The 18285-nt window shown below is 32.8% G+C and overlaps 3 protein-coding genes across 3 annotated transcripts; 1 reads left to right on the top strand and 2 right to left on the bottom strand.

The window, feature by feature from the left end:
- Positions 1–252: 252 nt before the first annotated feature.
- Positions 253–1887, bottom strand: LOC105949306 (transcription factor bHLH106). Its single transcript, XM_012972594.2, has 2 exons — positions 1638–1887; positions 253–916 (listed from the first exon to the last, which is right to left on the bottom strand). The coding sequence occupies exons 1-2, from the start codon at positions 1830–1832 to the stop codon at positions 470–472; spliced, it is 642 nt and encodes a 213-aa protein (XP_012828048.2). The 5' UTR covers positions 1833–1887; the 3' UTR covers positions 253–469.
- A 2149-nt stretch (positions 1888–4036) lies between these two features.
- On the top strand, positions 4037–4516 carry LOC148767753 (putative protein phosphatase 2C 55). Its single transcript, XM_088824777.1, has one exon. It carries the CDS (start codon positions 4037–4039, stop codon positions 4514–4516), a length of 480 nt encoding a protein of 159 aa, XP_088680903.1.
- A 3052-nt stretch (positions 4517–7568) lies between these two features.
- On the bottom strand, positions 7569–10609 carry LOC105949390 (putative auxin efflux carrier component 1b). The gene is made up of 6 exons (XM_012972691.2): positions 9147–10609; positions 8557–8788; positions 8383–8468; positions 8136–8293; positions 7977–8053; positions 7569–7889 (listed from the first exon to the last, which is right to left on the bottom strand). Exons 1-6 carry the CDS (start codon positions 10279–10281, stop codon positions 7823–7825), a joined length of 1755 nt encoding a protein of 584 aa, XP_012828145.2. The 5' UTR covers positions 10282–10609; the 3' UTR covers positions 7569–7822.
- Positions 10610–18285: the final 7676 nt, after the last annotated feature.

The following is an 18285-nucleotide window of genomic DNA, read 5'->3' as shown; positions in this document are numbered from 1 at the left end:
AAGCCAATGGACACATCTTATGATCATTTTGTTTTAAAATATGTGGAGCTCGAATGGGTAAAACTGGTACAAACTGGAGAATATTCCACTAAATTTGACATCGTAATGGTGGATGTGTAATAAGATTCATAGTCGAGGGGTGGTTGTAATTACCTAAACATGAGGGGTTTTTCGTAATTTGGCATTACCTCAGGGTGGCCGTGTATATATATATATATATATATATATATATATATTTTTTCTCTCAAAACATAGAAGAGGCATCCATAATTTCATTACATTATAATTAAAATACAACACACTTAATTAAAATTGCTAGTGAAACAATAACAATTACACTCACTATAAATCACACAAATCCACCAAACAAAGCCAAATTACAAAGACATTAAATATTTACAACCAAAAATTAAAAACAAGTGTTAACTAACTTATTTATTCCTCCATAATTTCAAAAAAAATCAATTAATTACCCAATAATCATCCTTTCATCGAACCACCTCCGCCTTTTCGATCTTTCTCCAGAAACGTAATTTGATCGAACGACCAACGTCTTCAAAGCATCTCTAAGCAGCAAAACGGACTCATCGGTTCGATTTTCATCTCCCGCCAAAATCATCACATTCCTAATCCTCCCACCCAAAGTTACCATTTCTGCCCTCAAGGGGCTCAAACGCAGCGACTTTAGTATTTCGATTAAATCCGGTACGAGGTCCGCTCGATCGTCGCAGCAGAGAGACGCCTTCACGACCGATGATGATTTCCCGCCAAAAGAATAATATTCCTCGTGTTTGAAAACCTCGATTTCGTCTGCCTCGGAAGGGAATGTTTGGTCGTGCTGCACGATTTCCGATGTTTGTTGTTTTAGTTCTTTCACACGTTGAACCACCTTTGCTAGCAATGAAGCTTTATCTATCTGCAATAAGATCACATGATAAATTAAATGGTAATTAATAATTAATGGAAATAATTTCATTAAGTAATTAATTAATATATATTCCTTTTATTTTATTTAAGTATCATAACTCATAATCTTTAATTATGTTGTCATTTAAGAGTTTTAAGGTATAAATTAATTTTCTTTTACCAATTTTCCCCTCTCTATATCATTTATTAGCTTTTCTATTAAAATAAATTATTTATTAATAGAATTTTCATTTATTTATTTATTTCTTTTCAAAAAAAGAAAGTAAATAATTTTTATTTATTTCTTTTACCAATTATTGCCCTATATATCATTAATAATAAATATTTATGTGGAGGAAAAATATCATTAATTGTTTTTCTATTAAAATATATGTTATTTATTAGTAGTAATGTTCATTTATATATGGTACGCATCTACTTTAAATAACACTAGTCTACTTCTTATATAAATAAGAAATAATAGATAATAAATTAAAAATTAAAAATTAAAAATTAAGTAAACTAATTACTAATCAATTAAAAATTCTAATGTACATATTACCCAAAAGTAAATTCATTTAATTTTCATTATTTTCTCATCGGAAAAGATGAAAATAAAAATAAAAGAATAAAAATCATTTTGTGTCTAGCTTAGCTTCGTGTGTATATACGTAATATGCTGCATATATATATATATATATATATATATATATAGAGAAGAACTAACTAACTTTAGAATTGCAGAGAAGAAGGGATCTGAGGCGATGAAGATGGCCATTGATTCTCTCTCTACGTTTTCTCTCAGCTTCTTTGTGATTTTCAGAAGCTGCAGTTGCACTCCGATTATCCGATCTCGCCGGAAAACCATAGTTTCCACCCAACAGCTGATCCAGGTAAGAATATTCCGGCGAGTTCTTCGGCTGCATGACGACGCTGTTTTCCTTGTCTGAAAATTATACTTTCGTGTGAACGGATGATGTATATTGTATATATATATATATATATATATATATATATATATATATATATATATATAATGATAATGATTAGTGTTTTGGAGTAATGGTCAAATAAAAAGGCACGCGTGTTTTGCTTTATACTTGTTTCTTGCAAAAAGGTCCTTCGCTTTCTTTAATCTTTTCTTTTTGGTACTTATAACTTATAATGATTAAATTTTTTTTTTTGAAAGATTATAATGATTAATTTAGCACTCTTTTTTTTTTTTTTTTTGATAAGAAAAAGGATGATTAATTTAGCACTCAACTAATTGGAATTATTTTCAATTTATTTTTTGATGGAATATACATCTATTTGATACTCAGATCGTTAAGTTCAAAAGTTGTTTGAGCTCGATTTACTAACATAACTGACCATTATTGAACATAGATTTTCGATATCAAAGCGAGTATACATCGAGTACACTATATTTAATGATCGATGAAATTGAGTAACAGACGAATTAAAAATCGAACTCGAACACTGTAAGAAAATAAAAAATGATAAAAATACAATTAGAGGTCGTTCGAATCTTGATTGGATTAGTGCTTATCAAATCAAGCTCGAACACAGTTATAAAAACTCGATACATATATAAAAATTCAAATACGAGTTATAAATGATTTAGGGAAAACTAATATGATGTCAAATATGGATTTAAATAAAATTATCATAGAAGACATAAATTATAATTATTTCCATAGACCGAGCCGGAGTGTATATATGTTTGGACTAGAACACATTAAGAAAAATACATAATGGGCCAAGAAAAATGAAAGAAGCCCATTTTATTTTTTTTACTCATTTTGGACCTATTTATTTTATATAACTCTTTTATTTTCATTGACTCCTTTTGTTTTTGTCTACATGTTTTTTAAGATTGTACACTATTTTATTGTGTTGATTAGATAAATATAAGCAATGATTAATTTAACACTAATGGAGAAAATATATAAAATGTAATAAATAATACTAACATTAATGTTTTATTTTGTAAAAAAAATTAAAAATCAAAAAATATTAAAAATATTTATATAAATATTTAAAATATTAAAATATTAATATTTAAAGAGAAGACGCCACCACCGGTGGCGTCTTCTACTTGCCGGTGCCGCCGTGGTGGGTGGCCGCCGTGGTGGGTGGCGTCCAACCCCAATTCGGTTACATCCCCAAAACAACCCCATTTTAAAAACTACAATAAAAAACAACACAAAAAAAAAAATTACCCCTGAACAAACTACAAAAATCTAGTAAAAACATAAAAATAAATAAATAAATAAAATCTCTCCATGAAAAAATCTAGTAATCTGATGATGATTGCAGATTCTTTCTACATACCGAAGAATAACAAGGACGCTCACTTTTTTTGCAAGTCGGCGCAGATCATCGGACTCGCCGACGGCGGCAGCGCGTGGGCGAAACTCGCGGGAGAATACGCCAGAGAGCGGACGAGACTAGCCGGCGGAGAATATGCAACATAGCTCATGCGAAACGCGGAATACGAGGTGAGGGACTACAAAAACCCCGACAATGTGGACCCCACTGAAGTCCTCAGAAAAGCTTTCTTCCTCACCGCCGCCGCAAAGGGTTCCTCCACCGCAGGGGCGGAATCATGATGAAAATGTAGGGGGGCTAACTAAATTTTTGGGGTTCGGGGCAGCGCCCCGAAAAAAAATTTAGGTTCACAAAACATTGTAAAAGTAAGTTTATATTACTAATTTTTAATTAAAATATCATATATATTATAATTATATCATATTTTAATCATCACACAAAATTCTAAACTAATTTAAATTATTCTAATAATGTATTGCACTTAATATTTCGGGGATTCATGGCACGATCTCAAGGCATTGATAAAAAAAATTCAAAAATAAGTAATATTCATAAATTTTATTTAAAATAATACAAGTTTTAAGCATCTTATTTTATATTTTATATTAAATATGATATATTTATCTATAATTTATATAAGATTATGAAAAAGAAACAAAAAAAATAATGGATTAAGACACATATTTACAAAAACTTTGGGGGGGGCAAAAGTAATATTCAAAAAATACAATACCAAATACCTAAAAAAAAATTTTTTTTTTTTTTTCTTGGGTGGTCAACAGTCCCCCCTGCCCCTTGCATGTACCGCCCCTGCTCCACCGCCTGCCTGATATCGCTCTCCGGCGACACGCTCCGGGCGGCGAACGTGGGGGACAGCGGGTTCTTGGTGATTAGGGGAGGAAAGACTGTCTACAGATCTCCCGTGCAGCGACACCGTTTTAACTGTCCGGTTCAGTTGCACCGCAACGCCGACCCGGCGGAGGTGGTGGAGGAGTTGGCGGTGGCGGTGGAGAGCGGCGACGTGGTAATCGCCGGCACTAATGGCTTATTCGACAACTTGTATCCCGAGGATATAGAGAGAGTTGTCGATGGCTATTATAATTGCTCGGGCGGCTTGCCGGATTCTCTGTCGATGGCACTAGCTACGGCGGCGCGTGATAAACAGCACATCCGACGTGGCAATGGTGGTGATATTACTATTGTTGTGGCTAACGTGGTGAGTGATGATTGGTCGTACGATGATTTTTTGGAACTTCAGCTTAGGAGTAGCTTTCTTTAATTTGTGGAGATTAATTTTTTTTTTTTTTTTTTTGTAGTTTCAAGAAATTAACTATTTGGGTGACAAATTGGATCAATAGGATCAATAATTATTAAAACCTCTTTAATTAATTCTTTTTTAATGAAAAAAACCTCTTTAATCTTATATATAAAAGAAATAAACGTTGGGCAACCTTAAAAAAACCGTAATGGTATTTCTGTAGTTATTTATTTTTAATATTTTTTCTCTGTTAATTTCTAACTATAATTTTTAACAACTATTAAAATTGAAACTAAATTGTGAAGAATCCTACATTAATGATACTTCTGTAATTATTTATTTTAATATTTTTTATCCATTAATTTTCTAACTATAATTTTCAACAATTATCAATCACCTATTTTTCATCAATAAAGATAGAAATTCAATTTGTTAAATAATAATATATATAGTTGGATTATAAATCTTAATATGTAAGATTTAAAAACACTGTTGTTATATAAAATATGATTAATACTACATTATTAAATTTTACTATGTTAGTGTACTTGTATATTTTCTTATTATTTATTAAATCGATTATTTTTTTCATTTTTGAAATAATATCCCGTGCATCGCACGGGGAAAAAATGCTAATTGTTTAATAATACAAGAACACATATAAAGTTGGGGCCACCTCAAAATCTCGAGCCAAAGTATATTTTTAGTTTTTCATGAGTTCAGGAGGCCGCTTGATTTTTATTTTTTTTAATATAAAAATACTAATTTAAAATAATATTAATAAATAATCATGAAAATATAAAATAGTATTATTTTTTATAATGATATAATTAATAATTTAGAATAATATCAAAGTGTGAAGTAAGCACACCGCATTAATCATGTAATTAGCCAACATATCACATCAAATATGATTTGTGTTCTTTCAAGTACTATGTTGTGGAGAACATGAAAATTAAAGTAAAAAAAGGTAATAAACCACTTGAATTATTAAACAATATTATTATAATCTGAAAAAAAAAGAAAAGCATTTAGTTTGTCTGCTTTGATAGAGATTGATGTCAATTAATTCCCACTTAAAAATCGTTTTCTTTTTGGCTTTACAATAAGATGCTCGTATGATTCATCGAGATTAAATCATTATATTTTTATTTCTTTTTCCTTTTATTTTTCCCTTTTTTCTCATTTAAAAATGATTATTTGGAGAAAAGTTTTACCTGGAAATGGGTTTTGCCTTTTAGTAAGCTGAAAAGATGGAAAAAATTGTTTCTTCTGTCTCCATTAATAAACTTATTAATTAATTAATGACTAAATTCCGGTATTGTACCAGTTAATGTCAAATTACAAAAATTATCATAATGCATGTTTGGATAATTACAAATAATTACAATTACTCCTCAATTATCTTAATTATGAATTTTCTTATACGTCCATCCATCTGCTGTCAAATTTAGCGGAATTTTCTAAATTGTGTGGAATATTCTTCAGTTTGTACCTGTTTTATCCTATTCGAGTTCCACATTTTGAAACAAAATGATCATAATAAGATGTTTCTCTTGGCTTGTAAATATCAGATTGTGGTGCATCAAAAACTGTATTTTCGAACAAAACAAGTACAAATTGGAGAACATTCAACGGTATTTAGAAAATTTTGTTGAATTCAACACTATGAGTGTAAAAAGATTCATATTCGAGAAGTAGTTGTAATTATCCAAATAAGAGGGGTTTGTTCATAATTTGACATTTACTTCAGGAGTGACCGTAATTTATCCTAATTAATTATTCGAGTATTATGGGCTTATCTTTAAAATCACTTTTCGCAATTTCCACTTTGTATTTTTAATTTACTTTTCCACTGCTTAATTTTCGTCTATTTTTATTAAATTATTATCCATTATTTATTTATTTATTTGCTATATTTTCGTCTATTTTAATTAAATAATTATCCATTATTTATTTATTTAATTTTGGCTTTAATTGTAGGCGTTGGGGCAGTATTAGTAATGAAGTGTTGTACCAAGAGAGCAAGTAAGGGAGTCAAATGCAAATACGGAAGATGGGCCAAACGCTGTCGCATTGGAGGCAGCACTGTAATAAATGAACCGACAGGGCCTAAAACCTAGCTCATACAATTTACCTTAATATTTCATTCTGCCCCAAATTCATTTAATTTTACACAAACGGCTACTCAAAGAATATTTAATTTCATGCCCCCACAACCAAAAAAGTGAACTCTGAACCCAAAATTAAATTTATTTTTAATTTTTATGCCTACCACCACAAGCCAACTCTTGCCCTTAACTTTTTCACCTTGAGAAGCACGTTTACTCAGAAAATAAATCATTTCTTTTAATGCTAGAGATTCTTGTTAGGTAAAAATCATTTTGCCACTTTTTTTGTATTAGTCAGAAAAATAGTTATTTTTTCATATAAAATTAAGGTAATTACGAAAAAACCCATAAAGTTAGACTAAATTACGAAAACACACCCCATCTATATTACCAAAATTCGTTCGATGATTGTTTACGTCTTACACCGACCCCTTTACAGTTTACACTGTGATTTTTCACGTGATCTTTCTATTTTTATTCAATATTTCCTCAAAAAGAATGTATATATAGGCAATTTTTGAAACAATGTGCATGACTACGGACTACCTTCAATCCGTCGACGTCTGCATGGTTATATAGGCACTTTTTCGTGGAATATTTCTAGAATAAAAAAGATTACGTAAACAATCACACTTAAGGAAGTCGGATTAAGAGAGAAACAAAGAATCAGAGGAATTTTGATAATTACGGATGATGGGAGCGTTTATTGTAATTTAACCGAAGTTTAGAGGGGTTTTCATAATTTACCAATAAGATTGAACTACGCAGTGTTGGCAAAATCATTAAAAAATATAATTGATGTGTTTACAAAAACTAACTTTTAACAACTTACTATTCTTTGAGTTAATTCTTAAAATTTAAAACTTTAATCTTTTATCACATTCTCAATAGTCAATACACACTTCTTGTTCTTCATGAAAACTAACAAAAGTAATAAGAGAGAAAGAGGGGGGGCAGAATAGTAACTTCACAAAAGAAGCAGTAAAGCACAAAATTAAAATAATTATCTCCTATTACAACTACCACTTAATTAAATACTACCTACCCCTGCAATAATCTCTTTGATTTTTTTAAGATTGCAATTTCTGCTGCTAGATTTTTCTATCTGTTAGAAACCCCCCAAAAAACAATTTACCATAGCAAAATAAAATAAAATAAAATAAATAAAAACACATTAATTTTTTTTTCTTTGGTGATAATTAATTAATTCCCATCTTCAAAGTCCCAGCAAGATGTAGTAGACTAAAGTGATTGGCAGTGCCACTAGCATTCCAAAAATAACCCTGCAACAATTAAAATAAATTCCATCAATAACAAATAATTTAATTAAATTTATTTAATCGTCGGAAAAAAAAAAATCAAATTCTAACCCGGTACTAAGTATATCGGGATGGACATTGTATTCTTTGGCGAAGACGAACGGTACGATACCTTGCGGGAGCGCTGCCTGAAAATTCCGAAATAAAACAAAATTTAAAAAGAAATAATACATTTGAATTTAGTACAGAATGTAATGCAATGTAACAAACCTGAACAATTGCGATATGCAAAAGGACCCCTCGAAGACCAACAGCAATCGAAGCAGCAGCCATAACTGCGGGCCCCGTTAAAAAACGAACAGCCATCGAGAATGCAGCTACCGATTTTCCACACGCAATAATTCTTGGCTGCAATGCCATAAACAGCCCTGCGAAAAAACCCCGTTTATTAAATTATTGCTAATTTATATAATATAATCTCGATTATCAATTCGTTTAAATTAGTTTCCTAAATTACCGAGGCTGAACATTGCCATTCCAAGACCAGCATCGGACAGAATCGATATCGATTTCGCTATAATCGCAGGCATCTCCACATGCCACCTATCAAGAAAATAAATTAAAAAATTTAACGAAGTTTTTTTTCTCGAATTAATTAATTACACGTAAGATGCAATGTGTATGTTTTTACTTGTATGAGACCAAAGACCAAGTGAGGCCGACGAGGCTCGAGTAAGTGTTGGGATTTCTGATCAGTTTCCGCCACACCATGATCAGAATCAGCCTCGTCATCACACTCGCTGGCGGCATGGCAGTGGATTTAGCATCTAAACCCCCGTTCTTGGGGTGGAGCTCCGCGGTGGAGCTGGAACCGAGCTTAGACAGAACCGGCCCGTTTCGATCCGGCCCGAAACCATCGTAATCTGATTAAATCATACGAACAATAATTTTAAATAAAAAATAAATAAATAAATTGAGGCATGTGAGACTATATATAGAAGACAAATAGACCAAGATTTAAGGGGGCTTCTGCAGTTATTGCACCCAATAAATAAATAAACAAATAAAATAATTAATTTCCTCATGAAAATAAGGCAATTGAAAACTCAAAACAAAGAGTTTAGTAATTATAGTAAACACAAAATCCAATCCAATAGTCAACTGTAGTTATAAACATATCAAGAAATCAACATCCCAGATGAACATTTGACCACAATCAAAAGGTCAAAATATTTGAAAAATAAATAAAATAAAATTGATTAATTAATTAATTAATATTACCTTTGGGGTGAGCTCCAACGTTGAGTTCATTACCATAATCACCTCCCCGGAAAACATGAATCCCACCTTCAGAAACCGGCGAAGCACTCGAGCTCCAAACAAACATGTGAAGATCTTTCCCGCCACCTTCATTCCCATTAGGTTTCTTCTTCGCCGCCGCGGCGGCGGCGGGCCCCGCCACCGGAGAGAATATTCCGGCGCTAGCAGGTGCAGGGTACGCCGTATTGATATTCCCCTGCCTCGGCTGATTTCCATAGCCGCCGTTCTCCTCGTCGAAGTTGCCGTAGTTCGATTGCCGCGGGCTGATATTAGTATTACTCGCGTTTTTCCCGTTCACCATTGAATAGAAATCGGTGTGGTTGAAGCTGGAGCCACGTGGAGTTGGGTTCCTCGATGACTGGAGCGAGTAAATCTCGGCGTTGGTTAAGTTGGAGGGGCGCGGGGTTAACGAGACGCCGGAGTTGGGGCCGTGGGACCTTCTGGAGAAGATCTCCGATCTCGAGCTTGTGGATTTCCTCACGGTGACGTGTAGTTTCCCGTCGTCGCCGACTTCGGCCTCCGTCTGGAGAGGCTCCTTCCCGTCGAGCGATAGTATGTCCGAGTCGACTCGGAAGGAGATGATGGACGCGGCGGTGTCGGGGAACTGCTCGGCGATGAGCATACGCGCGCCTCTGTACTCGAATAAAAACAGCATCAGCGTGTACCAGATGATGCACTGCAGCACGACGATCTGCACCATCAGCGTGCCGGAGTTCTCGCCGTACATCCCTTTCAGGAGTGGGATCCCCATCACGAGTGTGTTGGGGAGCGTGGAGAGAGAGAAGAGGGTGATCGACCACTCGAGGGAGCCCCTGGCGCTGGTTCTCGACCAGACGGCGAGCACGGCGAGGACGATGAGTTTCTGGAGCGTGTCGGCGGCGATGAAGCGGTAGTTCATGGCGTAGGGGTTGTTGGAGGAGATGAAGTGGAACGAGAGGAGCGGGACGGCGAATAAGGCGACGAATCTGTTGATGCCGGAGCACTGGTCCGGCGTGAAGATCTTCCACCACTTGACGGAGCCGTACGCGAGTATCATGGCAACGTAGAGTGGGACCACGGCGGTGAGCACGTGGTACAGGTCTGTTAGCGAGATCATCTCTCCTCTCTCTCTTCAATTGAAACGGAAATTGGTTAATTAAAACACTTTTTTGTTTACTTTCTCTCTCTAGGGTTTTAGTTTTCAGTACTTACTCCATTTTTTTTAATGGTGGTTGAAGATAGAGAGAGAGAAACTGGTTATACTACTGTGGTGATGGAAGAAGGCCGGGGAACGGCTTTTTGTGGCCGGATTTTGTGGCTGAATTTGAGAGGAGAGAGAAAGTGGGGGGTTTGTAGAGAGAGAAAGTGTGGGTGAAGGTACATATATAGAGAGAGAGAGGAGTGACAGAGGTTTGTGTGAAATAATTTATTGGGGAATAAATGGCAGACAAAGAAGTAAAAGCTGATAAGCTCTTTTGAGAAACTTTTTTTTATTTTTTTTAATTTAATTTTATTTTATAGTCTTTTGATGGGAAAGAGAGAGAAAAAAGGCCGCCTCTTTGTACAGAGTGACATTTATGCATGCAGTGTACTGTGAGTCTTTGTGTCATGCGTAGAGGGCAAAATTGGAATGCATTTTCAAATATTTTTTATCAATTTCAACCGATTTTTTGGGTAAATTGCACTTATTCCCATGTGGTTTGAGTTTTGTTGACCCCTTGTATTTACAATATAGCGCATGACTCCCTTATATTTTAATATAAACACATAGGTCCCTTGTACTTTCAAAAATTTCACTTCGTGCATATCAACCCCTTATATTTTTAAAATAGTGCATGACTCCCTTATATTTTAATATAAGCACATACATCCTTGGTACTTTCAAAAAATTCCTCTTTCTAATGAACAATTATTTATCAAATGGAATATTATAGGGGGTTATGTGCTTGTATGAAAAGTACATGGGGTCATATGCACAAAGTTTAAACTACATAGGGTCATGTGCTTATATTCAAGATACAGAGGAGTAGTGTGTTGCACTAAGTTCAAACCTCAAAGGGGTTAAGTGCTATTTACCCTTTTTTATTATTATTATTTTCGATGTCTTTCACTAATAATTTTAAAAAACTAAGTGTTTGAATTTTATTGAAATGAAATTGGAAAATATACATCAAATTTCGATTTTCGATCCTTTTTAGTTTTCGAAAATAAATATGTAAAATCCATTTTTATCCAAAATTGCACGTATAGTAAATCCGATTTCCGTCCATGTCAATGCCGGAAAAAAATAAAGAAATCCGAGTTTGCAATAAGTTTTTTTCATTCTAGTTTCTTTTCTTTTTTTTCCTAAAACCGATTGTTTTCACTTCACTTTCGAAACAGAAACTGTTAGTTCTGATTTGATATCTATGATTTGATATGTATAATTTTTCATCGGGAAAGGACTAAAAGTGTTAAACTTTTGAAACATGAAGGACTAAATCTTTTTTCTTTTTTTGAATAAGGAGGACCAAATGTTAATTCAAGGTAAATTTGAGGGACAAAAAGGGATTTTCTTCCATTTTTCATCCTTAGACATATCACATATGCGTGCATAATATCACTAATGAGGTACAAATTAATTTTTGGATATATTACGAAAATCCCCTTTACTTAGGTTAAATTATGAAAACTACTCACACATATCCGTAATATTGAAATCCTCCGACGTTTGTTTTCATTTTACACCAACTCTCTTATACTGTGATTTTTCATGGAATCTTTTTAGTCCAAATAATATTTCCCAAAAAATACCAATTCAATCCCTACAGACGTGACATTTATTTATGCTACTTTTTAAAGGTAAATTGTCCTCCAATAACTTTTACACAAAATATTTACTTGTTCTTAAATAACACACTCACAATTTTTCAGTACACCACTGCACATCTGATGGTAATTTTTATCTTTAAAAAGTAGCACGAAGAAACGAAAGGTTTACAGAGGTAGAATTGACATTTTTTGAGAAATTTTAACTAGAAAAAAAAAAATTCCGAGAAAAATTACACCATAAGGGGGTCAGTGTAAGACGGAAATTTTTTTTTTAATGATTTAAAGAAAAATCAGCCTAAGTTCAAGGAGGTTTTCGTAAATTACCCTTAATTTTAAGTGTAAAAATCAGCTCAAGAAAATTCAAAATTTTAAGTTATTTAAAGAAAAAAGGAAAAAAAAAACATTTAAAAACAATAACAGCTTTCATTTTGCCATGAAAGTGATAGAGCCAAACGGCAGCAGATAAAGAGAGAGAAAGGAGCCTAACAAAAAAGCAATTAAATTGGGAAAAAATTTAAAAATTAAAAAAATATATATATTATATATAATAATAATAATGGAAAAAACATAAAACAGAGGAGTTCAGAAAAATTATGATTTTATTTCATCATTTTAGGATGTACTCATGAGTTATACATAACAAATATTTTTGCCAATTTGATTGCAAAAAATGTGTCTGAGACAAGAGATTTTGTTTGTGGGTCCCACATTCAATAGTTTGTCACTTTTCTCTTTCCTTAATTCATGTGAGAGATAGTGATATTTATGCACAAAGTTTGCCTTTTTTTTGTTTTTCTTTTCATTTGTCAGCTGCAAAAGGGCTTTTTGGGTAGGGCACATTGGTTTATATTATTCTTTACATCGATTACTTTTAGCTTAAATTACATCTACACCCTTGAGGTGTAGTAAAATAATCTTAAGGTCCCTATGTTATTGATAACTACAGCCACACCCGTGAAACAATTCGTTAGGATCTCTAACAATGTTTTAGGGGTTTATTGTAATTAGCAGTATTATAGGGACCTTAAAGTTATTTTAACATACCTCAGGGGCGTAGGTGTAATTTACCCTTATTTTATTATTAATTAGGGTTGGGACTGGGTTGGTTTTTATCCACCAACCGACCCATTACCGACCATATTTTTAGGCGGATAATTAATTTTTAACCGACCCATTGGATCGGGTCGAAAATTTCAACCAACCCATCTATAATGGATCGGTTGGTGGTTTCTAATATTATCAAAAGTTGGTCGACCGATGGTTATCGGTTATCCAACTATACTATTAAAATTTTATTAAATATATAAAATAAAGGCCGTGTTTTCTTAAGAGGTTATTCAAATTATCAAAATAAGTGGTATTTTAAATTTTAAAACAATCAACAAAGGAAAAAAAATTGACTTAAATTGTTATTAATTATTTGGAACTGATAAATGATGATTGCACCGTGGCATTACGCAAAATGTGGATATTTTTACTCTAAAATTTGAATTTTTTTAAGTGAACTAGGTGGCGGGTATAAACGATCAACCGACCCATTTCGGAACCAAATATTCGGTTGCTAACCATCAACCGACCCACAAAGATTGGGTCGGCAATGGTTTTTAAATTTGAGCAAAAATGGTTTGACGGATGGGTCGGTTTTTAGACTGGTAATCGACCGACTCAACCCAGTCCCAACCCTATTATTAATGATGTCTGGGGTTGTAGTCTATTTGGCACTTGGGTATCCATATTTTTCATATAAAATATAAAATACATTATATTATGGAATTAAAAAAATATATCATAAAATTATATCATATATTTTGAGAAATAATTAAAATATCCGTAACTAAAATTGGATCAGAAATAGGAATTTTTGATAATTTTATATCAATTCCAATTCCATTCGAAAAAATAGAAAATAGAAAATCGATTGAAAATACGGTTCCAAATTTGAATATTTTTTAATCAGAGTCGGTTGAATTCGGAAATATCATTTCGATTTCCACCCCTAATCTTGTCAAAACATTGTTATAGAGAGGAAATACATTGAACTGATTTTTTTAGTAATATGTTATGTTGAAATAAAATAACCAAAGGTTGTGATTTTAATATCATATCCTAATTTTGGTATAAAAAAGAACAATTTAAGGGGGCTCAATAAGGCAAAAATAATAAATTAATTGATAATAGGCACTCAAAAGTCTAAAACAAAAGTAAAAGTGAGAAGCAATTATGATGATTCAACATAGTTTGGCTACAATTTTTAGGTGAAGTGTTTAAAGTGTAAGAAAGCAGACAAAGCAGAAAGCAGCACAACATTCTATATATAATGGATTAATGGGGACGAACACAAATTAAACAAATAAAATAAATAATAAAATAATGATAATATGTATAATAATAATGAAATAAACCTTGAGAATGTTGTATTTGTCCATATATGGTCCAAATTTCAATATCATAGCTAGGGGGAATTTTGTGACATTCTTGATCCAAACACTTGCCCTATATATCATCAAATTTTTTCTTCAAATTATTTATCAATTGATTTATGTTAAATTACAAAAAAAATCACTCATATTTGGATAATTATAACATACCCATCAACTATGAATGTTCTTACATGTCAACTCTTGCGGAGTTAAATTTAATGCATCTTGTAGATTATGTGGAATATTCTCCAGTTTGTACTCGTTTTATCCAATTCGAACTCTACATTTTGAAACAACACGATCATAAGATGTGTTATTGGCTTGTAAATATTAGACTGTGGTGCATCAGAAACTGCATTTTTGCACAAAATGAGTATAAACTAGAGAAGATTCCATATAACGTAGAAGATTATGTTGAATTTGACACTAGAAGGGTGGACTTGTAAGAAGATTCATAGTTGAGGGGTTAGTTATAATTACCCAAACATGAAGGATTTTTTTGTGCATCAGAAACTTCATAGTTAAAAGATTCGGCTGAATTTGACATCATAAGGATGGAAGCGTAAGAAGATTCATAGTTGAAGAGGTTGACTGTAATTATCCAAACATGAGGGGTGTTTCGTAATTTTACCTTACCTCAGGGGTGGCCGTAATTTACCTTAGTGTAAAACATCAGATAATATTTCTTTCACACATATTGCAAAAAAACAATTAAGAACCTTTAGTCATTTTATATAACTACTATTCTAATGAAACATAAAATTAATATTTTTCAATTTAGCAACCAAAAAGGAAAATTGCAAAAAAAAATAAATAAAAATAAATAAATAAATAAATAGTACAATACAACATTAATTAAAAGGTTTGAACAAAGACTGATGAATTAAAAATTGAATTGAAAAATTGACAAGAGAAGACTGGTAAAACTATGTGGTGTGGTCCTTTAAAGAATCTGGTAAACAAACACAGACAACACAACACACACACTGTGAATGCCTAAAAAAACCTTTGATCAAAAGAAAAATGATTTGATTGGCTGCTGCTACACAATTTTGTTTCTGTTAATGTCTTATCTATTTCTATGCTTAAAAGGAACTGAAAAAGGGTTTTTAAAAATCCAAGAAAACAATAAAAAAATAATTTAAAAAATAAAAAACATATTTTAAAAAGCATGAAATGAGAGTGACAGGGCAATATTAAAAGGAAGCATGGGAAGAGGAATAAAATCCTGATATTCTGGAATAATTTAGGGGAGTGTTGAGACAATTGCCACGTGTCATGAGCCCATGTAATCATTGGATGGGCACACAAAAAGATTGGGTGCAAACTCTGTAAAATGGATCGAGTCTCAGTCGAGTCGAATCGAATCGAATCGAATCGGAGAGATGATTGTTTGAATTTGTTTGCTTTGATGTACAAATGAATTGAGGTCAAACATACTCTAATTGAATCGAACAAGAATCAAACTCCGGTTTTTTTTTTTTTACGACACGAATCGAACTCAGGCAGCTTGATTTTTGGAATAATCTTGAAGGGTGGTTGAGTTTGGACCAAATAAACTTCATATTATCGATTACTGAAATGTTAAATGTCAATTTTACTAATGTCGTTTTGACTTCGAACCTGATTTTGACATATTTCTATTTTGATTTTGGCAAAATTGGAAACACGAAAACTGTAGTCCTTTGGGTTAGTTTTTTAATCCAATTTAAATCCGCTAGATTGGATGTCGTGTGACAAAGTTATGCATGAATGAGTCACATTTTGAATTTTAGATACTTCAATACATCAAAGTTGTGGGCAATATTCATTGATTCATGTATATCTTTCTCGTCCGACATCCAATTTTGGTGATTCAAGTTGGATTAGAAAACTAACTAAGAATACTACAAATTCTATTTTTCGGGTTTTGCAAAATTTGGAAAAAAAAATGATCAAAATCACGTTTGAAGTCGTAACGGTATTATTAAAGCTCGAACGACATTTATCACATCCCGATTAATTAAGACTGAGCCCATTTTTTTAATTTAAATCTAAACTCAATTATTTCACAAAATTTGGAGTATTTTAATTAATTATCATATTTTTTGTTTGGGTGGGCCGTATGGTAAAATTGGCAATGGGCTAAATAGTTGCAAAATAAAATCAGGCTATCGGGCCCAATAATTCTTAAATTATTCATTTTCTGCACATACCATAAAATATGGGTTTATTATATGGGGTCATTAGCAATACACCCCTCGTATAGGTAATAAATGGTGATATGTCCACCCCTTAAATTTTTCTTTGTGATAACCCCTTAGAAATTGTATTCCCAATTCTACCCTTATATCAATTAGCATAATTAGTCTCAATTATTCCTTTTTTTTATCTTTCCATAACAATAATCTAATTCCTAAAAATCTGCTTCCAAATTCCTATAAATTAGCTACCAAATCAAAAAAATATGATTTTTTTATTTTTTTATTTTTTATTATTTTCGGATTATTTATCCATTTTTTTATTTATTTTTATTTTTTAATATTTTTTTAATAAAAATAGTTTTTAATTTTATTTTTTAAACAAAAAACCGTTTTTTTTTTCTCGACAGGTTTACAACTCCGAATATGACTATAGTTGAATATGACTATATGTGACTATGTAGAGTCGTAGACATATTCTTTCATTATATTACATTTTTTTACATTTTCAACTTAAAAATTCCGATTATATAGTGTGGTATAGTCATGTTTACCAAATTATATAAAACAACGAATATTCCCTATTGTTTACGAAAACAATCCAATAAAAATCCACACAAAAAAAATAACAATTTTGAATCTAGTTATTAGAAGTCAACTTAAAAACGAGAAGATAGAACATATTCGAATATGATTACAGTCATATTCAACAATAGTCATATTCCAATATGACTACAAATTCGAAAAATACATAAATATGACTATAGTCATATTCGAATGTGACTATAGTCATATTGTTGCTGGTGTTCAGATCTGAAAAACAAAAACACAAAAAAAAAAAAAAAAAATCGATAAATACATAAATAAAGATAGAAAAATAACGAAAGAGAGGCATGGGGAGTCGACGATAACGGCGGCGGTGGCGATGGACAAATCAGGAAAAAAAAAAACTGAGAAATCGAGAAAGATAATGAAAATGAGAGAAATAGCCTTACGTGGAAACGAACGGCAATGAGCGGCGACGGTAATGGTGGTGTACAAATCTATGTGGAGACGATGGTGGTGTAAAAAGAGAGAAATCGAGAGAGGCAACGAACACGAGAAAATATTACATCATTAATCGAGTTAATCAACAATAGTCATATTCGAATCAGAGTAGTCACGTTGATGCTGCTGTTTCAGATCTGAAGAGAAAAAAAAAAGAAAAAAATCGAAATAACGAAAGGGATGGAGGGGGAGGCGACGACAACGACGGTGAATGAAAAAGAGAGTGGGGACGTGGCTACGGTGGCGATGGTGAACAAATCTGAAAAAACATAAAAATTTGAGAAATCGAGAGAGAAAGAAAAAGGGAAATCTCCATGTAACCCATCCGACGAAGGGCGGCGACAAGGTGGGGGAGGCACCGCCGCCACCACTTGTACGGAGAAGGGCCTCCTGCATTAGGTTTCGACGGACCGGCGGTTGAAAGGTATTGTTGGCTCCGACGGTGACGAGTGCACGAACAACGGTGACTATGGTGAGCGGATTACGGCGGTGGTGTGAAAAAGATGGAGTGCGCCGGCGGGTATACAGATCTGCAGAAGAAGAAGAAAAAAAAAAAGAGGAGGAAGACGTCAAATTGAGAACGAGAGAGAATAGAGAGAGAGAGAGAGAGAGAGAGAGAGAGAGAGAGAGAGAGAGAGAGCAAAATAAAATTGTATCACGTTA

This window comes from Erythranthe guttata, chromosome 10, assembly GCF_056151865.1.
Source record: "Erythranthe guttata isolate IM_541 chromosome 10, IM_541, whole genome shotgun sequence".
NCBI lineage: Eukaryota > Viridiplantae > Streptophyta > Magnoliopsida > Lamiales > Phrymaceae > Erythranthe > Erythranthe guttata.
This window is presented reverse-complemented; position numbering and strand designations above follow the sequence as displayed.